Raw genomic sequence first — 27,988 nt, 5'->3', positions numbered from 1 at the left:
TTTTCAAATATTTCAAAATTGTTTGTTTTAAACAATTGCCTTTCTTACACTATGTTAAATTTTGACCCCTAGAGAAAATATTTTCAAAACGAACAAAAACAATTGTTTTTAGGTTCGTTTTTCCTTTACATTTTCTCTTAGAATAAGAATAATTTTATGTTTAATAAAAACAAAATATAACAGAATACAGTTTTGAAAGGTTGGAAGTTTTATCAAAAGTTTGTTAAAGCAAACCAAAAAATAAACAACCATATTTATACATGATGATTCGATTTAATTTTTCTGAGACTGTTTTTGAATCATATGCTTTGTATTAAGCCAAAATTATGTTTAATTTTTGTTATTTTAACTTTAGTCTCTGTAATGGCAGATCTAATAATTAAACATCAATAGTGAGGAATTTAATAAACTATCATACACTGTACATTACAATAAAAGTTATCACTTAAAAAAAGTAATTTTAGTTAAATCATTCTTGGAATTTATATTTTGGTCAAGGACGACCCCCCTCCTGTTTTGTGACTTTCCATCGATCTTTGATGTTTTTGATGTTTCAGAGCCTGTATCACAAACCAGTCAGGGGGTGGTCTCGTCAAACCAAAATCTGCTCTTTAAGCTCTCAACTAATTTAATTTTAAAAATGTGTTTAACAACAATTTGATTTATTGGTTAGCACGCCCCTGAATGGAACGGGGGTAGGGTTGAAGAGCAAGAGCAGTGGAAAACAAGTTGATCAGAATGAATGTGCACGGGTGTTGTGTGCTGGTGCTTGCTCAAGATTTACTTGGAGCACATGAGCCCCTTGAGGTGAGCAGCATCGATCATTCCTCCGTCGATCTGGAACTCAGCGAACGCATCGTCGACCTCGCTGGCGGAGAACTTGTTGCCAAAGGTCATGAGGGAGTGTCTGAAGGCCTCAGCATCGATCTGTCCGTTGATCTCGAAGGCCTCGAATGACTTGAGGATGGTCTCATCGTCATCAGTTCCTCCGGCCATCTTGCCAGCAAACAGGGTAACCATCTGGGTGAAGTTCATGGGTCCATCAGCCTCATCAAGCATGCCCTGATCAATAACTTTGTCAAAATCAGAAATATTTTGATAAAAAGTGTATTGTATTTATTTTTCAGTTTATATAAGAATCTAATCATCCTACAATGCAGTAAGAAAGAAAATCATAATTTGGAACTTTGCCAGAATTCATACTTTTTACGGTCAGGCTACATTTGTTTCCTATTCTTATTATTTTAAATTTATACTATTTAAACAGGTTTGTTTACCTGGGCTTCTCCTCCAGACACGGATTTGCCGTGGTTGGCGAATGCAGCCTAAAATTCAAAATTTATGAGAAATAACGTTTTTGGTTATTTTTTCAACGCTTTTTTCTTATTCCTTTGTGTTTATTTGACGTTTAATAAAAATCCAGCCTTAGATCAGGGAATACAAATTATCTCACATGTTTTATTGAGCCATGATGGAACAGATTAATGTATGATGTGCGGTAGAGTACACGGTTCGGCCCTGTCCAAATATCAGTAACGTACAACATTGTATGTTAAATCAGACCGGTACAGCAAAGCCGGACAGTTGCGTCGGACAGTTGCAGTACTTAAAGTTTTTTTTAAAAGAGAACATATTAAGTATACTTACTGTGAGGTCAGAGGCGGAGAGAAGACCATCCTTGTCTACGTCCATGATGCCGAAGGCCTCCTTGAACTGCTGGATGGCAGAGTGGGAGAAGGAGTCGAAGATGTTTGCTTTCTTGGGCATCTTGATGTGCTAGTGGTGTACCGGGAAACAGACACTGTAAAATATATGCAATTAGTTGCAAATCAGGAATTAATCATGAATATTATTTTCACAAATAGATTGATCACATTAAGGGTACAGTTTTTTCTTCATTAAAAAAATAAAAATCGAATTTTTTGATAGTTTTGTCACTTTTCGTTAATTAAAATGTCTTGTATATAAGAGTAATATTTTTTTGGTGCACAATAGGATTTTCTCATTACCATAAAACCTTCCCACTCCTGCCTCCAATAATATTTCGTAATTGCTCATGCATCTAGTTAAATAAATGAATGTCCTATAGAGTCCTATAAAGTCCTATAGAGTCCTATAGAGTCCTATAGAGTCCTATAGAGTCCTATAGAGTCCTATAGAGTCCTATAGAGTCCTATAGAATCCTATAGAGTCCTATAGAGTCCTAAAGAATCCTACAGAGTCCTACAGAGTCCTATAGAATCCTACAGAGTCCTATAGAGCCCTATTTATAGAACACTATTCCCCAAAACCTCACAAACATTGCTTTCTCCAGTAAATATTAAACAATCTCTTAATGTTTTATCAGATTTAATTTTAAATTGTTTTCTAAAGAATAAACCCTAGATAAAGGACTGTTCTTGAATAGTATATATATATGTGTGTGTATATGTATATTTGAATGCTCTATTTCTAATTGTATTATTCTCACCAAAAGTGAGTGCTGATACTACAAGCTTAGTCTCAGGACTGAACCTAGTACAGAGAACAAGAATAAGGTTTCCTTGATACAATGCCAGGGCAGGTAGAACTCTGCCCGGCCCAGCTAGTCCCGCCCCACCCTTGCCTAGCTGGACAGTATTGTTTGACCGGCGCCCTCAAGGAAACTTGGCTAGCTGGTGACCTGCTGCCAAGAATGTGGGACAATAGTATACTCAGGTCATTCTGTCCTTACACGTAGAGTGATATATAGATAGATAGAAAGGTAGATAAATAGATAGATAGATAGATAGATAAATATATAGATAGTTAAATAGATAGATATATGGATAGTTAAATAGAACGATAGAGAGATAAATTAATAGATCAGTAGATAAATAGATAGACAGATAGAAAATAAGATTGTGTTAATTTAAGAAAGAATGAATACAGATAGAAAAGTGATTACTCATCTAGACTAATATATTCACTTCACGCAAAGGAATTGAGTCTTTGCCACAAGCTCAAATATTCTATTCCCATATATCTTTGCAACCTGATTGTGTAAACCTTTGATATTTCAAACTAAGATTATTTGATCTATCAGTATTCATAGTTCGAAATATCTAAGGTCTACGACATTGGGTTCCAAAGATATATGGATTAGAAAATCAGAGTTTGTGGAATAAAACCATAGATAAAGATAGATTGCGCATAAGACGACATTTTTCATCTTGAAAGATATAAATGTACAGAGATGTTTTTAAGATATTCCTATTATATAGATTAACTTGGTCGGTTGTGAATATTGGCTGTTCTTATGACATTGAGTACTTGTGGTGTACATGAGTTCTGTAGAGATAAATTTAAGTTAGTTTAGTCCTTCTCATGTCCTTCTTCAGTCCTCGTCAATATGATATATTGCTCAGTGAAATATTGTTCTTCAAATAGTTCCATTCCCAGAGTTATTTTAAACTCATCTATTATGAAATCCATTAAAACACCAAACCACCCCGCTTATCATTGAAATACACTTTGATCCCTAGAAGTATGATTTCGTGGACTGTACAATTCTTGGTGATTTTACGTACATAAGCTATCTATGTTTATTTATTTATCTATGAATAAAACTCAATTCCTTTTACTTGATTATTGAGGAACAGATTTGAAAAAACATGTTTTTTATTTCATGGATTTAATTGTTTACAGCACCTTCAGACTAAACCTTTTCAACTCATGTTATGTTGGTGTCAAGAAGATAGAAATATAAAAAAATAGGTTTGTAGTTTAAATAGACAGATAAAATTAGATTGACAATTAGAAAGAATAGATATATGGATAGAACTAGATAGACCTGTTACGCAATAAAAAGGAATACAAGAAAATGTGAGAATAAAATAATATTAGGAAAGAATACAAGAATAGGAGAATATACAAGAATAGGAGAGAATATAAGAATAGGAGAGAATACAAGAATAGGAGAGAATACAAGAATAGGAGAGAATATAAGAATATTAGAGAATACAAGAATAGGAGAGAATACAAGAATAGAAGAGAATACAAGAATAAGAGAGAATACAAGAATAGGAAAGAATACAAGAATAGGAGAGAATACAAGAATAGGAGAGAATAAAAGGTAATCATAAAAGAATAGGAGAGAATAAAAGGTAATCATAAAAGAATAGGAGCAGAGAGATAAGAGAAAAGGAAGGGAAAATTAATAAAAAATAATTGGAAACTAATTGAGACAGCTGATTAAAGAAAACAACTACGGTCCAAATTTTCGTATTTTCGAATTCTAAAAATATCCATCAGCTGTTTAGAGACCTTGAATTCTATTCTACTTAGTCACATTTAGGAAAACAGGGATGGATATAGGAAACTTGAGTTTGTTTCTTAGAATAATTCCCCAACATCTGAAAGGGAAGTATAGACGCAATTTCAAGTATATTCTCGATAGAGTGGCATGTCCGATTCACGGTATCTGAGTATAAATAAGAATGATATCTTTGTTTTTCTGTGAACGTGTTGAATTCTGACAATATCCTTCATTGTCTTTTCAAAGAGTAACCTCAATTGAAAATAATCTATTTTCAGCTATAAATATAAGGATATTAGGCAAAATCAGACAAAGGTTTAACGGCTACTAACTTTATAAATCGTACATTCCAATATATAAATGGTGGGTTGCTTGAAATTGCGTAGAAACCGAACAAAAAGATTAGAAAAACCGATAGGAAAAGTATTAGCACAATTTCTTAAAGTTTTCCTACCTCAAATATGGAATTCATAATTTTTCATTGTTAATAGAAATAAACAAACTCCCCATCTTAAAACTCGTAAAAAAATGTGTAAAAAAACAAATCTGTATATATATATATATATATATATATACATATACTAATTGTTTCTAATGTATTTCTGAATAAATAAATGTGCTATCCTTAGTTCTGAGCTATTAATTCTGATTGAGCTACAACATAACCCCCCTCTCTCTTCCTGAATCCTGATTCTTTCCCCTACCTATTGGACAAAACACAACATCCAATTTAAATATTTAAAGATTATATCATACAATAACATCAGGGTTTTGCCATTAAGGACGGCCAATGTTGGTTAGGCAAATCCCGTCATAAAAGTGTTTGTTAAAAAAGGTATATTTATCTAAGTTAAACTAAAATAGACTATAATTAAAAATTTCAATCAAGATAACATCACACAGGAGGTAAAACGAGTAAAAGAATTGAGTCTTTGACACAAACTCAAATTGTCTAATTCCAATATCTTTGCAACATGATGGTGTGAACCTTTGATATTTCAAACTAAAGATAGGGATTAGAAAGTCAGAGTTTGTGGCAAAGACTCAATTCCTTAATCTGTGTCGAATGGCCTCCCCCCCCCCATTCCACTTTAAACCCTGCAAATACCGAGTTATAGAAACCGTATTTGATTATTCAAAGCTAGTTTAAGTATCGAAAAGTATAATTAATGTGAAAAAAACCAGATGTATTTTAAATCTTTAAATGAGTCATTAAATCATGAATGTATATTTTACACTCGAGATTTAGAAAACTTTGAAATAGAAAGACGACTTTTAGACTCAAATTATAACTTTAAAAAGTCATGAACATGAACCACAGCAATTGTGCAGTGTAAACAGACCCATTTTACTTATTAAGTGTCTGGTAAAACTTTTTGCTTTATTGGATACAAACGTACGTACAGACAAGCAAATTATATAAATACTAGGCTTTTAGAGAGCTTCGTGCCCATCTATTTCAATTGTGAACATGTTCACTTTGTGTATATTGTAAAACAAAACAAAAAAAGTTCGCGGATTTCATTAAAAAATATCGTGGATTTTTTAATTTTTTCAAAATTTAATGAAAATCGAATTTTGATGGAGGCAAATTTTTGAAATTTTGATTATTCATAAATCTTCCCTGGGTCCACGTGAGATCCCACACAAAATTGGACCCGATCAGTTCAGCCGTTTTGACATTTATTGGATAAAAAAAAAAAAAAAAAAAACATACAGTAACATGATAAAAACATGAATTGTGACTAGATTAACTACATTTATATCCATCCTTTAATCCTTTAAATAAATACGTTCAACTACGTATATCTATCCTCGCTAACCTTATAAATACGTACATTCAACTTTAACTGTTCGGTAATTACGTAACATGATCGTCTTAATTATGTGATATAGATAACGACGTAGGAATTGTAATTCTTTTAACTTAAACTTGTAACACATAAACCTCAAATGCATTAATTAACATAGAAACTCTGCTTTGGTTACAGTGTAGAGTAATTGCGTCCTCATTGCAAAATAAGGGCTTGGTATTTGGTATGGATTGATTAAGAGCTTCTTAGAGCTAAACTGTGTCCTCATTGAAACATACGGGCTGAGATCATACCTCGGTATTTGGTATAGTTTGATAGCTACGCTTGTGTCCCTGTGTGGCATTTAGAGCTGGATTAATAGCTTGTTTGATAGATGTGCTTGTGTCCCTGTGTGGCATTTAGAGATAGATTAATAGCTAGTGTACGCATTGACACCGATAGCTAACGAGACCGCACCCAGCGGTAGTGGCGTTGATAGTCTACGGGATTGTAGCCTGGTGATGACATTGATAGTAAAAAAATCTGAGTTGTAACTGGATAGATACAGGGTGTCTGACGAAAAATGACAATATCTAGACGATTTTGAAGGTCGTCTTAGAACTTTGAAATAATTTGCGGCATTTTTTCGAAAACTTTTTTTTAGGAGGAAAATTCTAGTTGTCATGTTTCGTGGGACACCCTGTACGTTTCGAGAACTTGTTATGGAGTAGGCGTTTACTGTATATATACCCTAGGCTTTCATTTCAAATGCGAACATTTCCTCTTTTGTATACATTGTAAAACACTAACAAACAAAAAAGTTCGCGGACTTAATAAATTTTTTTTTTCGATTTTCAAAATTTTCAAAATTCGAATTTTGTTGAAGGCTAATTTTTGAAATTTTGATCATCCATAAAACTTCCCTGAGGTTAATGTGAGGTCCCAATCAAAATTTGGGCCCGATTGTTTCAGCTTTTTTGACGTTATTGGATACAAACAAGCAGACAGCCAAGCAACGTATATATATATATAGATGTAAATTATGACAGGCAGACTGCACGCAAGTTTATATATTCTATTTCAATTGTGAACATTTTCTCTTTGTATACATTGTTAAAAAAACAAACAAAAAAGTTCGCGGATTTAAAAAAAAAAAATTCGTGGATTTTTACAATTTAATGAAAATAGAATTTTGTTGGAGCCTAATTTTTTAATTTTGATCATCTATAAACCTCTTCTCTGAGGACATTTTAGCCGTTTTGGCGTTTATTGGATACAAGCAGACAAACAGACAAGAAAAGTAGTTAAAACTAGGCTTACAGGGCGCTTCGCGCACATCTTCTATTACAATTCTCTTTCTCTTTTTGTATACATTGTAAAACAAAAACAAAAAGTTCGCGGATTTTATTGAAAAATTTCGTGGATTTTTACAATTTGATGAAAATCGAGTTTTGTTGGAGGCTAATTTTATAAGTTTTGATCAAACTTTAACCTTTCCTGCGGTAATGTGAGCTCCCACACAAAATATGAACCCGATCGGTTCAGCGGTTTTGACGTTTATTGGATACAAACAAACAAACACCCAGGTACAAGCAAGGAATATATATTTAAATAAAGAAGTTTTACATGAAAAGTTAAGTATAAAAAGTATAATTAATATGCATAGACTGTAGAAAATAAGCAGATGTTTTAAAAATCTTTTAATGAGACATGAAATCCTTTAAATAATCGATATTTAAATCTTTAAACATCTGTAACATTTAATGTTGAATCCACAAAAATCAAGTTAAAAGGAATTTTCTCAATTCACAACAAAGACATATTTTTCAAAAACCATGTCCATGTTGCAATTTTCTGAATTTGTATGGCCGCTAAGTTATTCGGTATGAGACGTCTTTAACAATTTTCTCCTTATAGACGCAACAGATAGAAGTAAGATTAGTAGCGATCAAAAGCGCTTTTTTATCGCACTAAGCCTATACCCCCTTTCATTTTTCGCGAACACTCCCTTTAACAAATATAATTCACTGAATGAAACGATAAACCTTTTCAATTATTCAAATTATCGCAAAACCAAAGCCTATTAAAATGAAATTTTAATAAAGAATAGCTTCAATTGGAAATACTTATTTTGCTTTTGTTTTTTAACACAAAAAAATTATGATTTGACTTTTGCTCTTGTATTTTATTCTAATCTGAAGCTTAATTTTGCTAGAAATGAAATATAAATTGGGTTATCATAACTCCCTCTGATTATAAAGATATTGCAAGAACATAAGTATAAAAATTTTGATATTTAACTGAATTTGAATTGTGTAAAATCAAAAACTAGATGAGCTCTGATTTGCTAGTCCCTATATCATTGCAACCTAATGTCGTAGACCTTATATGTTTCAAACAATAAATTCAGTTAGATTAAATAATCCAAGTATGAAATATCTAAAGTTACACGACCAAGTTGCAAAGATATAGGGCCATCTTAAGATATTCTTGATAAAAGTTCAATACTACTGGGAACCAAGAACATATAATAAAAAAGACTTCAAAAATTCAGTCATTCCTGAAGTCTAATTCTTTATGGTCAATACTGTACTAGACTTTTTTACTCCTACCCCTGTATGATCGAGGTTTTTACTCATTTCCCTGTATGATCGAGGTTTCGCTATTTTTTTTAAAAGATCATACAAAGTTTATTCTGAAGAGTAAAGCCAATCTGCAATAAATTTTTGAAATCTTATAATTATCCATTTATTCATTTTATGTTTATGGTCTAATTTGATTTGATCTGATTTTATGTTAACTGCTAACATTTTTTTCAAAATTTTCCTTAATATCTTTAACACTACTTTTTAAACTTTGTGTCGACATTACTTCATTTCAAACTTGGATTTCCAGCGAAAAGAAGAAATTTTTTTCACGAAAAAAAATGTTCGTCGAAAATATCGCATTTTTCGCATTATTGTTCACTCGCAAAAAATTTCGCGAAATTTTGCTTTAAAGTAAAGGAAGAGAAATTCTTAGTTATAATAAAATTTCTAATGCTGAGCTTTCAAAGCACTAAATTCCATAAGTATTTTGCGTAATTTATTGTTGCAGCAACGACACTTTTCTTTGCGAAATTATTTTTGGCGAAAATTGTTTGGAAAAATTTCAGTTTTCCGAAAAAATGCAAAAAGTTTGCGAAAAACGAACGGGAATTTTCGCATTTTTTCGCGAAAGTTCTCCTTCGCTGGAAACCGGCCTATACAGCATCACTGTGAAAAAGATAGAAGGAGCAGGTAATTTTATTGCACCTTTATTGGAACGACTTTGTGACCTCGTAGCTCCTCTAGTTTTGATATTATGTACAAGTATAAGGCAGACTTATCTGGATACATTTTAGAAATTTGACACATTTTTGTTCTTCTAAATTGCAATTTAGAAAGAGTTATGATTTAAACAATTTAGATTTCAATCTAACTTTAAACTTGCAATTTAATTTATAGTTTCACGTGGCATCTTTGTATAAAGATAAACGTATATCAATGAGAATCATGAATTCGACGTTTTTACAGTTGTCAGCGTTTATATAAATACAATGAAGACGACTATTCCAATTGCATTTTATTTCTAACCAACGTTTTTCAAATTAAAATTTACAAGTAAAGAAAGAGAAGCTGTTAATTGACAGCGTGTCTATGTTTCCATGTTCAAGAGTTTATCCATGCTGGTTAAACGCTTGGTAGAAATAAAATGGGAAAGGGATGTCGTCTTCATTGTATTGTTACATACAACGATGACCATGTTTCTTGAATAAAGATATCGGCGAAAGTTCCCTTTAAACTTTTTATCTTTAATTTACAGATCAAAGAATTAAGATTTGACAGTTGGTGAATAGTTTAAAATGTCTTCTTCCATAATATGTCAAGTTGTTTGTTACCAAAGAGAATAATAATAAATATTTTATGGCATCCATATTATAGTAAAATTGATTTCTAAGTAAACTATATTTAAGTAAAGTTTTTTAAACTAAATAAACTGCAAAAAGTCTTTTATATCTAATACAGTATATGGAAGAAGACATTCCAAACTATTCACCAACTGTCATGTTTCTTGGGAAATATTCTGTTTGTGAGTACAATTTATGTTTAATGAAGCAGTGTGTTTAATTAGTTGAAATATTCTTTTTCTGCAGTGTTTCATTTTACAATAATGCAGTGAAAAAATTCAAATATTGGAGTAAACACGACGACATTTAAAACGACGGTTTGCACGCAAATATACAGGGTTACCCACAAAATTTGCAAAGAAATGTATTAAATCTTCTAAACATCGTCATCTCTTCCCTGCTGCAGTTCACCCATATGAACATCAACTACGCCACCAGGAGCAGTATCGTGTTAATCATGTCAGGACAGAAAAATATAGAAAATTTGCGTTCCACATATCCAGAGACTGCAGAACCGATAATCTTTTTGTTTCATAATTAACTGTGAATAGTAATTACTATTTGATTTTATCGCAATAAATCATTATTTATTTATTTATTTAAAAAACTTACATCAACTTACTTCAACCTTCTCCACCTACTCCCACCTACTCCCACCTACTCCCACATACTCCTATACCTTCTCCCAACTACTCCACCTACTCCCACGCACTCCCACCTGTTTCCACCTCCTTCCTCCTACTCCAACCTACTCACACATACTCCTACCTAATCCCACCTACTTCAAACTAATCTCACCTAATTCACCTACTCCACCTATTCCTACCTACTCCCCCTACTCCCACCTACTCCCACCTACTCCCACCTACTCCCACCTATCCCACCTATTCCCACCTATTCCCACCTACTCCCACCTACTCCTTCTTACTCATACCTACTCCCACCATCACCCACCTACTCCCAACTACTCCAACCTACTCCACCTACTCACACCTACTCTCTCCTACTCCAACCTACTCCCACTTACTCCAACTTACTCCCACCTACTCCATCCTACTCCACCTGCTCGAACCTACTCCAACTTACTCCAACCTACGCCACATACTCCAACCTACTGCCAACTACACCTACTCCCACCTACTCCAGTCTACACACAAAAACTCCAACCTACTCTTACCTACTCCCACCTACTCCCAACAACTCCAACAAACTCCACCTACTTCCATCTACTCCAACCTACTCCCAGCTACTCCCATCTACTCCAACCTACTCCAACCTATAACTCTAACCTAGTCGAGCATACTCCAAACTACGAAGATAGATAGATAGATAGATATACAGATAGGTAGATAGATAGATAGATAGATCCATGGAAAGATAGACAGATGGATATATGTGATAGATCACAAAGATCAGGGACTTGATAACTGTGTTATAACATGAAAAAGATAGATAGATAAATAGAAAGAGAATATATATAATACAGACATGATTAATGTTTGCATTAAAGACTAAATGTATAAGAGAAAAGTTTAAATAAAGGAAACAAATTAAAAAAATGTAAGCTTGTTGAATCCGTAATTTATGTATATCTTCTTACATAAAATGATATTGATATCTGAGAATGGTTCAGCACTAAAGCAGTGTGAGAATGAATTGATAAATGAAGGAAGGACGGAAGAGGTTTCACGTCCGGCGGGGAATATACTAGATAGATAGATAGATAGATAGATAGATAGATAGATAGATAGACAGATAGATTAGGAGTGGAGGTGGTGTCCATAGTAGGTAGTGAGTTACTGGAGTGTGTAGAGTGTTCTATATAATCAACCATCTGTACAGTTTACGCTGTACACCTGCTTTAACTGACAGTATACGCTGTACACATGATTTAACTGTACGGTATACGATGTACACCTGCTTTAACGTACAGTATACGTTGCAAACCTGTTTTAACTGTATAGTATACGCTGTACACCTGTTTGTGCAGTATACGGTGTACACCTGATTTAACTGTACAGTATACGCTGTATACCTATTTAGCTGTACATTATATGCTGTGCACCAGTTTAACTGTACTGTATACGCTGTATACCTGATTTGAATGTACAGTATACACTGCACACCTATATAACTGTACAGAATACGCTGTTCACATAATTTAACTGTACAGTATACGCTGTACAGTGTACACCTTCTTTAACTGTACAGAATATGCTGTACACTTTTTAAGCTGTACAGTATACGCTGTACACCTGCTTTAACTGTACAGTATACGCTGTTCATCTGCTTTAACTGTACGATATACGCTGTACACCTGCTTTAACTGTACAGTTTAAACGTTACACCTGATAAAATTGCACAGTATACGCTGTACACCTATTTAGCTGTACATTATATGCTGTGCACCAGTTTAACTGTACTGTATACGCTGTACACCTGATTTAAATTTACAGTTTACACTGTGCACATGATTTAACTGTACAATATACGCTGTACACCTGCTTTAACTGTACTAGTACAGTAGTAAACACGTATACCAGTACAATTGCTGTACATCCTATTTAATAGTACAGTAGTACACATTTATACCAGTACACTAACTGTACACCAATGTTCTAGTTTAGTATTTTACAAAATAATGGAATATTGATATAGTGCAATACATTAAAATTATAAAGATAAATAGACATGTGATATGTCTTCTTAAAATAAGCCTAGAACATTTTCTGTTGTTTATTAATATTAGTATATATTTATACATATGATATGTATACACACATATGATATGTAGATATATATATATTTATATACACATATGATATGTAGATATATATAATAAGTATATCGAACACATCTGCAGTTTGTTTACATTCATAGCAACATTAAATAATTTATTCTTATCATTTGTTAAGTATTGTAATTTTAACTTTGAAATACAAAAAACAGAAAAATAAATTTCAAAGAAAAAGATAGTTTTTAGGCATCCTAATTAATTTAAAAATATGCTTTTGACAATCTGGCTCTAAAGCTGTTTTGTACAGGGCGTCCCATATAATATTGGATTGTCTCCAAGCTTTAACGCCAAAATGCTAGCATTTAATCAAAAGATGTAGTACTTTCTACAAGAAAATTTGTATACTGCCCTTAAACAAATTTTAAAAATGATTCATTTATCTTAATACTTAAAATTAGTCCCGAAAATCTTAATTTGGAGCCATTTACGATCCAATATAATGTGGGACACCCTGTATATTATGACTATATTTGTGAGGAAACAACATTGTATCAGTGAACATTTATATATCAAGTCAACAGACAGTGATTTAACACAAACAATCGACATCACAGTGGTTTAATTAAATCTTCTGATGGATATTTGTATAGAAATGATATTATTGCCACAGTGATATAAAAAAACATAGTATTTTTGACAAAGTAACACTTTACACAGTGAACCATTATTATTTTAATAATTATGTAGAATATATTAGCACAGTTATCTACATCTATTTTAAAGATACTATCTACTATAATACTAATTATAGCATTGGGACGGTAATTCAGATAAATGGTTTAGGTACTTGGGGAATTCGTTGAATTCAAGGACAGTTTAAACTTTTAGAAAAATTTTCCTTGTCCAAAAAATCACCCCACCCCTTTCCTGTAGGGAAGAGGCTGGAAAAAAACTACATTAAAAAAACAAATAATAAATTTTGAAGATTAAACTTCTGTTAAGATAAAAAATTAAAACTTCGTAAAATAGTTATTTTTCACATGTACACATGTTCGCATGTTCACAGCCATGGAGACATAGGAAATAGTCTTTAAGCCTCCAGATTCGCATAATGACCTCCTAGCCTCCGTGAAACTGGCTCTGAGCCTTCTGCCTCTGACTATTGATTTTTAATTTTTATACTTGACTTTAATGGCATGATAAAAATTTGTATCTCTTAAAGTAGTTTACAGTTCATCGTCGAAAAATTAAAAAAAAATTACTTTTCAGAATTTTTTTGTTATATTTTATGAAGACTTACAATTACTCAAACCAGAAAATCAACAAAAAACTTGGGTTAAAATTGGGTTCAGTGCATAGATTTCATGTATTCATTTATTCAATTGATCTGTGATCATAACTTCTTTTCTAAAAAAAATATTTTTGTAGAATACTGCAGCTGGTACCTTTAAAACATGAGTCTAAAAATGACCTAGTTTAAACTTTATTTTTCTAAAACTGGAATGTTCTTAATAATTTTAAAAATTAGTGAGGTGTTGAAAAACAAAAATAACAGTCTTAATTCCAATTAATTGAACAAAGTGATAAAATATGATTTTTGGTTTATGAAATCCCAAAAGTCAATTAAGAATTTAAAATCAACATGCGAATCAGGAGGCTTGAAGACAATTAATTAAAGATTTTTCTATGAAATGGGCTTTTCAACAATTCATATAAAATGTTCTCCTTTTTTCAGTATGGATGACGATGAAAACCCTCCTGACTTGTTTATTGGTCTGGATTTCAGTACACAGCAGATCAAAGCTGTTGTTATCAACACAGAGCTTCAGGTAAACTAAAATGTCGTCTTCAACACAGAGTTTCAGGTAAACTATAATGTCGTATTTAACATAGAGTTTCAGGTAAACTATAATGTCGTATTGAACATAGAGCTTCAGGTAAATTATAATGTTGTCTTAAACACAGAGCTACACTGCAGGTAAACTATAATGTTGTCTTAAACATAGAGTTACACTGCAGGTAAAATATAATGTTGTCTTTAACACAGAGCTACACTGCAGGTAAACTATAATGTTGTCTTTAACACAGAGCTGCAGGTAAACTATAATGTTGTCTTTAAGACAGAGCTACACTGCAGGTAAACTATAATGTTGTCTTTAACACAGAGCTACACTGCAGGTAAACTATAATGTGTGGTCTTCAACANTTTAATGTGGTCTTCAACACAGAGCTTTCGGTAAACTATAATGTCGACTTGATCAAGGAGCTTCAGGTAAACTATAATGTCGTCTTCAGCACGGAGATTCAGGTAAACTTTAATGTCGTCTTTAACACACAGCTTCAGTAAAACTAAAATGTTGTCCTCAACACGGAGCTTCAGTTAAACAATAATGTCGTCTTTAACATAGAGATTCAGGTAAACTCTAATATCTTTCCTTCATAATAAACACCAAGGATTTGATCTTTTTATTTGTACTTTTTTGCAAATCAAAAATTCTTAGCAACATTTCTTAATTTAAGAAAAAGACGACAAGAACTCCGCTGTTTTTTAGTTTTCACTGTCATAAGAGGAGTTGTCAACATTGTTCTTTTAAACCCTTTAAATGATTAATGTGATAACTGAGCTTATTTTTTTTGACAACGCAGGCGTTGCAATAGTATCATCAAAGTATACATAGGGTTCCTTTCAAAGAATGAGACATCAGAGACGAATGTTCGGAATATCTCAGTCTTTTCAGTTTAAATTTTTTGTTCCGCCTCCAAGTTTATTTCTTTCTTTAAAGTCTTCAAAATATTTTCATATCATGGCTAGAGATAAAATTCCACCCTCTGATCGATATATTTGATATATTTTATGGTCATCATTTAAGTCTACTGGTAATCCTATAGCGCTATTTTCACTGTAAAGGTGGTTGCCGAGGCATTTGTACAATTTGACAGTATGTTACCAGAGTTCAGAACCCAGGGGGGTGTACATATATCAGGTAGCATAAACATAAACATAAACATAAACATAAACATAAACATAAACATAAACATAAACATAAACATAAACATAAACATAAACATAAACATAAACATAAACATAAATATAAACATAAACATTAACATTTTACAGGCAGTACTGTGACTGCCCCAACCCTTATGTGGGTGAAAGGACTCGATATTCTTCTAGAAAAGCTCAGGTATAAATGCGTCCAACCTTTGAACTATAAAATCCTTGCTATGACATTATGTTTAAATTTCTAAAAGAATTTGTTCGTGATTGTTTTGAATAAAAGGAGACACAAAAAACGAGTTACATTTAACAAAAAAAGGTAATTTGTCACGATAATTTCATTATAAGGAAGTAATTTAAATCACAGCTTTTATGTTGAAAAGGGCACGATATTCTTCTATACAACATCTTTGAGACCCGTCCCTGTAAGGTTTAAAATTAGGATGCCAAAAATGTGCATGAAATTTGTTTTTTTTTTATCAATATCAATTTAAAAAAAAATGTTGACTTGGCCCCTTTTCGACTTTGTTTAAAGCTTTAGTCAGAGTTTTCGCGTTAATTCATTGATCCCCATAATACCGTGGAATAGAAAGACGACCGTCGTAATTAAGACTTAACTTTAAATAATTCAATGAACACTAAATACAGTAACTGTGCTGTGTACACATATCAATTTTACTAAATAAGTTGTGTAAAACTCTTTTCTTTTGCAGAGCAAAGAATCTACATAAGATTGCTGAAATGTCTCATTCCACAGCTTCATGGGCCCAACTGTAAACATTTTTTGTTGTAGAGTGGAGGGTGTAGATCTGAGCAGGGTTGGAGGTATTAGTGGAGCAGGTCAGCAGCATGGTTCTATATACTGGAGACCAGGGGTTGAGCAGGTACTCAGGTACCCATTACACCCTTTATTTCTACAGTCGAGCATTCCCTTTAAATATAGAGCAGGTACTCAAGTCTCCTTTCAGTTTTACAGATCACTCCTTTAAATGGGAATTTGACCTTTATTAGCAATCTAAAAGTTTAGAGTTTAGTACCTCGCTGCAATCGTTTTTTTAGAGTTTTAAAGTTGATTCGGAGATGCCTCTCCGATACGTAGATGCTTCTCAGACACGTAGATGCTTCTCCAATTCAATGATTCTTGTCCGAAACGGAGATGCTTCTCCGATACGTAGATGCTTCTCCGACACTGAAAGTCTGCAATCTGCATAGAAATTGAAAACTTCGAAAGGCTGGAACACAAAGAAAGAAAAAAGCACAAACAGTCAAATTTCATACTGAAGGTTTCTGTTCATTTTGAAGGACCTGCCAAAATCTGGGAAACAAAAGCATTCGTATACAGTATATCATATGTACATGTCGAAGACAACACGGAACAGTACAGTACATGAATTGTCCTGTTCTATCTAGGGACCTGCAGCCGGACCGGTTTCTCCATGATCAGCTGAGTTCCGGATTCTCTATCCCGGATTCCCCAGTATGGATGGATTCATCTACAAACAAACAGTGTCAACAGTTAGGTAATATTATATCTATCTATCTATCTATCTATATCTATCTATCTATCTATCTATCTATCTATCTATCTATCTTTCTATCTTTATTTCTATCTATCTATCTATCTATCTATCTATCTATCTATCTATCTATCTATCTATCTATCTATCTATCTATCTATCTATCTATCTATCTATCTATCTATCTATCTATCTATCTATCTATCTATCTATCTATCTATCTTCTATCTTCTATCTATCTATCTATCTATCTATCTATCTATCTATCTATCTATCTATCTATCTATCTATCTATCTATCTATCTATCTATCTATCTATATATCTATCTATCTATCTATCTATCTATCTATCTATCTATCTATCTAATATATATATATATCCATCCATTGTATCTTACAAAACTCAAATTGTGTAATCCCTTTCTATATCTTTGCCACCTGCTGGTGTAAACCTTGTATATTTCAAACTTAGGTCTACATTCGGTTGCAAAGATATATAGAAATTCAGAGCATGTGGCAAATATTCAATTCCTTCTAACTTCATGTATCCATCTATATTTAAAGGGACTGTAGATGGAATCCTAAACACAGCTCTCTATAGTTAAAGAGAGACTTGCCCGATTCACAAGAGCATCCTATACAGACGTCTGAGAAGAGAAAAACAATGAATATATTTTAGGGCTTTCTGTCTGAACATAAATAACATCAAGTTGTAGGTTCTATTAAAGTGGGTTGCGGATTTCTGCAGTGGAGAGAGGGATCGAAATTAACAGAATAGGGAATGCAACTCTTTTATTGGGGCTGGGGGTCACACGGAATTGTGTTGACAGTCCCTTTCAGATATAATGTCTTCCGAATGAAAAGTTCAATGATCCTCCATATTAATATGGCTATGCCCAATTTACAACGGCACCCTTAACAGCTTTGTCATCTCTAGTACGGTGATATGCAATTATATAAATATAATAAAAATGACTTTAGATTTGAATTTTGATTTAATCAAGCATAGATACACAAAAACATAGAAACAAAGCTTCTCTTTCTTTTCTTGTAAATTTGTAATACAAAAAAAAGCTTACTAACAATTAAAACTGAAAGGGAGTGACCGGCAATGTATGGCAGTTGAACTGAGAATCTAAGATTGTGAATTTTTTAAACGCAAAGTTGACTTTCAAAATCATCCATTTGGGTGGTTGAGTTTGGAGAATCGATTGTTTGAAAATTATTAAATAAAGACGACAAAAAATGTAACCAAAATTCTACAGTAAACTAATTAGTTGTTTAGGAACAGGTTGAGAAAATAAAAATTAACTCTAATCATCGAAAATAAGTAATCTTATTCAGTTATCAGTTTCTGTAATCTCTCATTGTTCACAACATTTTCTGTAGATTTCCTGGAATTTTTATTGAAAAGACATCATTTGAAAATTTTTAGAAATTCGTAAAGAATAAGAAATTCAATTTAATAATAAAAAAGAAATAATTGATTCTAACATTGATTTATTGACAAATATTATTGAGAAAAATGTTCCTAAACATCTAACAGTCCCATTAGAATATTGAAGTTTTGTAAAATCCCTAAACACAAGCTGTCAGACCATAGCTTATTCTTGTTTAAATAATTTCATCTTGAGTTTGATATATGGAGGGTAGCTGACATCCCTAAAACTATGATTGATTGATTGTTTATTATCTATATAGAAGAGCACCTGGGTGGACCAGAGACTCTGACTGCTCTGACCGGCTCTAGAGCTTACCACAGGTTCACCGGAAATCAAATTGCTAAAATCAGGTAACACAAGAGTTCTTATCTTTTTTGAAGGGATGAAAAAATCCGCCAATCTGTATAAAATCAACAAAATTCAGATACTGAATGAAGGAACAAAAAAATCATATAATGCAGCATATATACATACATAAACAGAACAGTGGTATAACTGGAAAAAAATAAGTGTAGAACTTTTCTTCATTTGTCTTTTCATAATTATAAACAAAAATAATAGCGACTTTGTAATAACAGACATTTCTATGAAAATGTTTAGGACACATTTTCATAGTCAAAGATTAAGCTGCATTAATGAGGTTATAGTATAAATGTGTATTTGTCTATTGAAGCACAACCGTTGTACATTTGAATATCCGAGCTGGGCCAACCTTTGTGGTCCTAGTTTACTGTACCGCCAATTTCCAAATTTTAAAGCGGCAGACCTGTGTGTATTTAGAGCCCTTTCTCTCCCCCCAAGATCCTAAATTTAAATCCTAAATGAAAAGTTTTTTGCAGAGAGGAGAAACAGGAAGCTTATGATAACACTGAACGAATTTCTCTAGTGTCTTCCTTTGCAGCCAGGCAATCATTAAACAAATATATTAAATGTCGTCTTTTTAACCTATTACGTTTGAATTGTCGTCTTTAGTCTGTTTGTTGGGCGTGTTGTTGGTATTGACTGGTCTGATGGTGCAGGAATGAATATTCTAAATATTACAAATAAACAGTGGGTTCCACAGATACTAACCTTTCTAGGAGAAGGATTAGAAGACAAGGTAATAGGAATATTTAACTCTTAAATATAACATTCTTCAAAAGTTACTAGTTTGATGAATAAAAATTCTATTTGTCCTTTAACAATTATTTCAATGAAAAGTTTAACACAGCTAATGGCAAGTTTTAATAATATGTTTGATATATGTAACAAAAAGATTATCAATTTGTGAGATGAAGAGTTTAACATGAAAAATTTAGCAAAAACATCTTAACTGAAATATTCAACTAGCTGTTCGGGTCAATTTTTAATCTTATTATTATACAGTCGTCAAGTGTCAACGTATATATCGATACAATGAAGACGACTTTTGATTTGACTTTTTATTTCTACCAAGCTTTCAAACAGCATGGATACACATATAAACATTAAAACAAAGAGAAGCTGTAAAATTAACAGCTTCTCTTTGTTTACTTGTATGAATTGTAATTTGAAAAAAGCTAGTTAAAAATCAAAACTTTAAAAGAAAATTCGTCTTAATGGTATTGATATAAACGCCGACCATTGTACAGTTGGGGTCTCCTGTCCCTACAGATAGTGTTGTTGGTACAGTTTCTCCATATATGCAGGAAAGATATGGTTTCAACCCTACATGCATTGTAGGTAAGTAAAATTTGTCCAACTATCCATTTTTAGTTCAACTACTAACTAAAGTTAAAATAAAGTTAAAAGTAAGTTGAAAGTAAAGTTAACAGCAAAGTTTACAAATAAAGTTGAAATTAAAGTTAACAGAGCTGAAAACTTTATAATGGTGGATATGGAGATCAAAGCTTTTTCTTAATATCAAGATTAAGTATTAACGATATCCCATTCTAAAGTTTTCAGCTCAAGAAAGATGAAAATTACGTTTACAGTAAAGTTGACAACAAAATTGACAATAAATTTGAAATTTTAATTTAAAAGTAAAGTTAAAAATTAAATTGACAGCAGTTGCAGCAAAGTTGACAGTAAAATTTAAAAGTAAAATTAATAGCAACGTTAAAAGTAATGTTAAGAAAAAGTTGAAAGTTAGGTTTACAGCAAAGTTGGCAAAAAAGTTAAAAGTAAAGTTAACAGCAAAGTTGTCAATAAAGTTTAAATAAAAGGGGACAGCAATTTTTAAAATAAATTAATTTCATTTAAGTTAAAATCAATGTTATAATCAAAGTTAAAATCAAAGTGGACAGCACAGTTTAAATTAAAGTTGAAAGCAACGTTGAGAGTAAAGTTTACAGCAAAGTGGATATAATAAAATTGAAATTAAAGTTAAAATCAAAGTGGACAGCACAGTTGAAATTAAAGTTAAAAGCAACGTTGAGAGTAAAGTTTACAGCAAAGTGGATAATAACATTGAAACTAAAGTTAAAATCAAAGTGGACAGCACAGTTGAAATTAAAGTTAAAATCAAAGTGGACAGCACAATTGAAATTCAAGTTAAAATCAAAGTGGACAGCACAGTTGAAATTCAAGTTAAAATCAAAGTGGACAGCACAGTTGAAATTCAAGTTAAAATCAAAGTGGACAGCACAGTTGAAATTCAAGTTAAAAGCAAAGCAAGTTAACAGAAGAGTTGGAATTATAGTTAACAGCAACGTCGAGAGTAAAGTTAACAGCAACGTCGAGAGTAAAGTTTACAGGAAAGTGGATAGTTAACTTGAAAGTTACAAGTAAAATTAACAGCAGGTTGAAATTTAATTTAATAGCAAAATTTAAATTAACATTAACCGGAAAGTTTAAAGTAAAGTTAAAAATAAAGTGAAGAACAAACTTATAATTTAAGTTAACTGCAAAGTTAACGTTTAAATTAGCAGCAAAGTAGAAAGTAACGTTTACAGCAATCTTAACGATAAAGTTAAAATGAAGTTATAACAAAAACTAAAAAATACAGATACAAAATAAATTAAAATATCTGTCTTAAAGTTATTAATTAAAATCTGATATTTTATTATCTAAACTCACACTTTTAAAAACTTTGGTTGACAAAATTAAATGAAAAATTCCATAATGTGAAATTTATTTAGGAGCATTTACAGGAGATAATCCTAGCAGTCTTGCCGGACTTTGCCTTCATGAGGGGGACATAGGATACTCTTTAGGTATACTGGGAACAATTTAATAAATTTGAGCTATGTCGTTAAACTTTGCCTACCGCCGCGCGGTTCACAGCTTGAATTAAAGATTCATGAGGATTTAGATTAGTTATTCAGGATTTGAACCCTAAGTAGTTCCACTTCCACGGTTTAAATATGGTTGGTTCCACTTAATATTGTATCAAATGTTTCAAGATTTAAGCCGGCGCTTGATTTAAACCGGGTTTTGGCGGATTTAATCCGCGGCTCAAATACTTTAAATTCCATCTCAGGACCTCTCAAATTCATCAAATTCGTTCTTTGATAATACAATTCAATAGTTTCAATACAATACTTAAATAAAAAATAGACTTTAAAGTCTCAACAATAGTTGAGTTATTGTCTGATCAATGAATCAGTTTCTTTTTTTTCAACAAACCTTTTGTTTTTGTTTTAGATTGCCCTACTAATTTATTGATTTATTGATTAATCAATAATTTCTTCATTGTCCTATTTATAAATTAATTTATTGTCTAATCAATAAATTGATTTATTGTCTGATCAATAAATTTATTTATTGTCTGATCATTAAATTGATATATTGTCTGATCAATAAATTTATTTATTGTCTGATCAATAAATTGATATATTGTCTGATCAATAAATTGATTTATTGTCTGATCAATAAAATGATTTGTTGTCTGATCAATAAACTGATTTATTGTCTGATCAATAAATTGATTTGTTGTCTGATTATTAAATTGATTTATTGACTGATCAATAAATTGATTTATTGTCTGATCAATAAATTGATTTGATGTCAGTACAATAACTTACTTATCGTTTGATCAAGTTTCTTGTTAGTTCAACACATTAATTAACATTCTGATTTATGCATAGACTTGTTGTCTGATCAATAAATTGATTTATTGACTGATAAATCCATTGATTTATTGACTGATCAATCAATTGATTTATTGACTGATCAATGAATTGATTTATTGACTGATCAATTAATTGATTTATTAACTAATCAATAAATTGATTCATTGACTGATCAATGAATTTATTTATTGACTGATCAATGAATTGATTGATTTGTTGTCAGATCATTGATTTTCTGATTGATTGATTGATTGTTCAGGAACATCTGATACTATATTTGTGTGGGTAAAGGAACCGAATCCTCAGCTGACAGGATCCATATTCCCTAATCCAGTTGATCCAGCAGCATACATGGCAATGCTCTGCTACAAGAATGGGTCCTTAACTAGAGAAAAATTCAGGTTTGATTAATTTGATTCATTTGATTTATTTAATTGATTTGATTGATTTAGTTGATTTGATTGATTTGATTGATTGATTCATGAATCTGAAAGATAGATGGAGAAAAAAGATGGTTAGATAAATAATGAATTTCTGATTGATTGTCCAGAGATTCCAACGCTGGTGGTTGTTGGACGAGGTTCAATAACCTGCTCGAGTCTACCCCTAGAGGTAATTTTGGAAACCTGGGATTCTACTTCACGCTACCGGAAATAGTTCCTGCGGGGATACAGGGAGACTTCCGGTTTAATAAATCAGGTATTTGAGCAAGTTGTGAAAAATATCCCAAAATATAATTTTTTAAAAATAATGTATCCAAATATTATATAATAATATTGGCAGAGAAAATGCTTGCAAAAAGCCAAAATATGGTATTATCTATATTAGCATGTTTTTCAATATTCAGATGAACCAGTTTTGAAATTTGCAAGCGAAGAAACGGAGATCAGGTGAAAAAAAGAGAGTTTACTTACTTACTTGGGAAATGGGAATACTTGTAGATTTGTCATCAGAGTTCCAGATAGGAGCATAGAGATGACGTCTTTATGTATCCAGGATTTTGCTCATAGGTTTCTTATTCCTGCTGTTCTGGTATTTTATCATATAAATACTTGAAAGTTTTAATATTTCCTGATCTTTTGATATATTCTGGTAATTTGTTCCATTTCTCCGCTACTCTGTTGGTGAAGAAATTTCTTCTAACCTCAGTCCTGCATCTGGTTGTTAGTATATTTAATGCATCAGAAGATTGCCTGGTAACCCTGACTGATTCTTCTCCTGCAGTTTGGAAGAACTGTCTCCTGTCTACATCATCATAATTGTGCATGAGTTTGAACACTTGAATCATGTCATATCTAATCCTTCTTTCTTCTAAAGATTGAAGACCAAGCTCTTTTAGCTTATCCTCATACTCCTTGCTTTGCAGACCTGAAATCATTGTTACAGCTTTCATTTGTACTTTTTCCAGAACNGGTGTCAACAAATAATTAAAGTTGTACCTATATGCAGGGTGTTAACAAATAATTAATATTGTACCTATGTGCAGGGTGTCAACAAATAATTAAAAATGGATCTATGTACAGGTTGTCAACAAATAATTAAAAATGGATCTATTTACAGGGTGTCAACAAATAATTAAAGTTGTACCTATATGCAGGGTGTTAACAAATAATTAATATTGTACCTATGTGCAAGGTGTCAACAAATAATTAAAAATGTACCTATGTACAGGTTCTGTCAACAAATAATTAAAATTGTACCTATGTACAGGTTCTGTCAACAAATAATTAAAATTGTACATATGTACAGGGTGTCAACAAATAATTAAAATTGTATCTATGTACAGGGTGTCAACAAATAATTAAAATTGTACCTATGTACAGGTTGTCAACAAATATTAAAATTGTACCTATGTACAGGGTGTCAACAAATAATTAAAATTGTATCGATGTACAGGGTGTATACTATGAGTGGAGTAAACTCTGCTGCGGCGGGAGGAGCCTACAGGAAAAACTAAATTTAGAACATTTCTAAAAAAACATATTTATTATTTTTTAAATGATCTGACGACAGGGTAAAGAAAAGCTAACATGTTTTCAATCATAATTGTTCTTTAAACAAGATAATGAGAAGAGAACAGTTTAGAATTTTTCATAAGTAATGAAATAATAAAGCTTTTCTCATATTAAGGGATAAAATTATAAATAGAGGAGCTACAAGGACTTAAAGTCGTAACAGTAATAATTTATTTTACCCTTTATTTTATTTTAGATTATCTAGAATTTCTAATAAATTCCGGAGTTCTTAATTTAAGGGCTTTTTACTATTTTCTAAATTTGTTTTATTGTATACAGAGCACTACATTTGTACAAAGGAGGAACTGAAAAGGTAGATAATACACTTGTACAACGTGATGTACAAGAAAATCACAAATTTGAATCTTGGAAAGTAAATCTCGGGATTGCTGTAAATTTCATTTTTTATTTAGACATATATATATATATATATATATATATATATATATATATATTTTTAAATAATTACCAATCAAATGATTTGATTTGACGTTATGTCATCAAAATATTCTTTAAATGGCTTGCAGCTGAAAGATTTGTTTAGAAAAATATAAGTTTACAGCTGAAGGGAAGCTGGAATGTAAAATCATAGATCGAATAATTTCCGTACAATCGTCTCTGAAGTCTCATCCTTTGTGGGTAACCCTGTATTTACACTTATAGACTTCTAATAGAAGAAAGCCAAACAAAATTATTAACCGAAAGGACCTTTTAAACTTTTTAAATTTTTTCCTAAATCTTTGGATAGGACACCATCGATACTGAGAGTAGACAAAATAAACCAAATAAATGGCCGTGCATAAGGTGATTTTGTACGTTTGTATTTAAGAAAATACCGCAAATAATTTACTCTCTAACATTTATTTAATTTTTTCATTTATTCATCAAAGAATGCACCAATTACTTACTTAAAGTATCCTCAACGAGCCTACGAGGTGTTTTCAAATTCGCCCTTTAAACATTCACATTTACAGAGTTTCAGGCCGAGTCATTTGTGTTGTGGGTAGGTAACCCTGTATACATATATGTACACTGTACAGATACAAAAGTACTATTGTGGTGTACCCTCTAATGTATTCAAATATCTTTGCGTACTCCGCATGTTAATTTATCTAATCATGTACACTCCCAGATACCGTACAGTGAAGTTGTACAAGACATTACTGAAGCACAAATTCTCGCGGCTGAACCAAATAGGTAAACTAAAAATGAAATACATTTTTCAAACTTCATAAATTAGTATTTTGTAATCATCATAATAATATATATGTCTAAAAAAGCTTAGTGTTCGAAACTCTATGTGCTAAATAGCGCTAACCTACATGTAAGTTGTAACAGAAGAATAATCTCGAAAAAAAGTTTTTAGAAATTTTGGCCTGAAAAATTGGCCCTGTGGATAAAACACTTAAAATTGAAAGGTCAAAGGAAAGAAAGTCCTACCATTTTAGTGAAATAAGTCACAGGAAATTAAAAACTCATGACTTTATTTCCTGTGACATTTGTCCCGTGACTTCCTTCTTACATAGATTCACTCTACAAAACGAAATTTGATGGAAAGTTGAAAAACAGAAAAAAATAGAACAAATAAAATTCTTTCTACGGTTTCCAAGTTCATGTACGACGACACCCCTGAATGTTGTAAAGTTGTACAGTTGTACAATTGTACGATTGTACATATATGTTTAGGGATGCTGAATCTGTGTACCGTCCTCTGATAGCGAGGTACAGAGAACTGGAGAAAACCATTGTACAGAAGTTTAACAATTTGTCTTATAGTAGTACATAGAGTACAAAGAGTACATGGAGTACAGAGAGTACACAATATTTTGTAAATTAATAAAATTAGATTTCTATTTTTATATCCCGGTGTTTTTGTAACTATGAATATTTTTTTTGAAAATATATTTTGTTTAAAAAATGTGATGTAAAAATCTATTTTATTTATATCTTTGTGACCTCAAGAAAGTTGGAGTTTTTCAACCACTTTTTTGTAGTATTCCAGAAGAGTTAATAATTATTTAATTGTTTGATTCACAATTTTTTGGTCCAAACTGCAAGTTTTTTTGGGTGATCTTAAGCTCACTTTACCGTCCTAAAATATTCTGCTTTTAACTAATAGAAAACTATACTTAATGACATCTAACAAATTTTGCTTGAAAATATTTGGTATTTTTCATACAAATGGGAGTGAGATGCGTAACAAAATCACAATTTTAGCTTTAATTTCGCAGGAGAGCACGTTTTTAATTTAACTGAACTTACAAACCCGAAATATAAAAAAATTACATTGTGTATCAATTAATAATATTTTGCGAACAAAATAGTCAATTTAAATGCACTTTTTAAGGCAAAACCAAACTGATCCGAGTGAAACATGTAAGCGTCGAGCGAGTAAGGGTTGCAACTTGCAGGGGGACGGAGCCAGGCCCCCGAAAAAATGTTACATCAATTACTATCGATTAGGGGTGTTAAATTTTGTGATTTTTTTCTGAAATCATTTTACAGAATTTTAAGGCATATACGTGAAATGCATATTTTACAAAAATAAAAAATGGCTACCTTAAATTACATTTACAATAAAGTGAAAATCAAATGTTTAAAAGCATGATGGGTATCAATCATCAATCATGTTTATGTGAATATCAGAGTTCAAAACAATTTACAGAATTAAAAAAATATTAAAAATTTGGCAAGCTATGGTAAAAAAGTCTCAAACATTTTTAGTACTAAAAAATGTGTTTTTTTTTCTTCTTTAAATCTGTAGATTTTCAATGTTTGTATCATATATTAATTTAAACACCAGCTAGGACACTTTATGTCGTCTTTTCAAGAATGGTATTTCGTTCACAATAACTCTGAGGCAGAATCCCAAAGGAGTTGCGCATAGTCGGCGAAGAACAGGCTCTTTCTCTGTCTTGTAATTCCACAGAGCGAGAGCCGGTTCTACGAGGGAGGGGGTGCAGAGGCGCCATGATCCCCGCAAAAATGATCTCCGAACCTCAGGATTTGCAGAATTATAGTTAAAACCTTAAAATTTCTAAGACGTTGTCAATTATTAGAAATTATTTAAATTCTCAAAATATTTTTTTTTGATTTTTCAGCAATGCCTACTTTTGAGTTTTTTAGCTTATAGTTTTCAATTTATTATTCTCATTTTTACACATTTTCATTTTAAGTTCTTTCCCTGTCTTTCTTTTTACTTTAAGAGCTTAATATAGTGTATAATGATGATTGAAATTTTATATACATAT

General features: G+C 31.8%; 3 protein-coding genes across 3 annotated transcripts; 2 read left to right on the top strand and 1 right to left on the bottom strand.

The window, feature by feature from the left end:
* Nucleotides 1–379: 379 nt before the first annotated feature.
* LOC111704649 (myosin regulatory light chain 2) lies at nt 380–2,578 on the bottom strand. Its single transcript, XM_023476946.1, has 4 exons — nt 2,471–2,578; nt 1,648–1,801; nt 1,278–1,325; nt 380–1,062 (listed from the first exon to the last, which is right to left on the bottom strand). Exons 2-4 carry the CDS (start codon nt 1,765–1,767, stop codon nt 781–783), a joined length of 450 nt encoding a protein of 149 aa, XP_023332714.1. The 5' UTR covers nt 1,768–1,801; nt 2,471–2,578; the 3' UTR covers nt 380–780.
* Nucleotides 2,579–14,381: 11,803 nt separating this feature from the next.
* Nucleotides 14,382–24,127, top strand: LOC111704650 (xylulose kinase). The gene is made up of 13 exons (XM_023476947.1): nt 14,382–14,563; nt 15,643–15,718; nt 15,853–15,919; nt 16,526–16,624; nt 17,143–17,252; nt 18,951–19,041; nt 19,531–19,596; nt 19,664–19,790; nt 20,302–20,392; nt 21,790–21,864; nt 22,982–23,123; nt 23,273–23,421; nt 23,570–24,127. The coding sequence occupies exons 1-13, from the start codon at nt 14,426–14,428 to the stop codon at nt 23,614–23,616; spliced, it is 1,278 nt and encodes a 425-aa protein (XP_023332715.1). The 5' UTR covers nt 14,382–14,425; the 3' UTR covers nt 23,617–24,127.
* A 469-nt stretch (nt 24,128–24,596) lies between these two features.
* LOC111704651 (xylulose kinase) lies at nt 24,597–26,629 on the top strand. The gene is made up of 4 exons (XM_023476948.1): nt 24,597–24,669; nt 25,017–25,050; nt 25,870–25,934; nt 26,424–26,629. Exons 1-4 carry the CDS (start codon nt 24,611–24,613, stop codon nt 26,521–26,523), a joined length of 258 nt encoding a protein of 85 aa, XP_023332716.1. The 5' UTR covers nt 24,597–24,610; the 3' UTR covers nt 26,524–26,629.
* Nucleotides 26,630–27,988: the final 1,359 nt, after the last annotated feature.

Source organism: Eurytemora carolleeae, unplaced genomic scaffold (genome assembly GCF_000591075.1).
Source record: "Eurytemora carolleeae unplaced genomic scaffold, Eaff_2.0 scaffold31, whole genome shotgun sequence".
Lineage (NCBI taxonomy): Eukaryota > Metazoa > Arthropoda > Copepoda > Calanoida > Temoridae > Eurytemora > Eurytemora carolleeae.
This window is presented reverse-complemented; position numbering and strand designations above follow the sequence as displayed.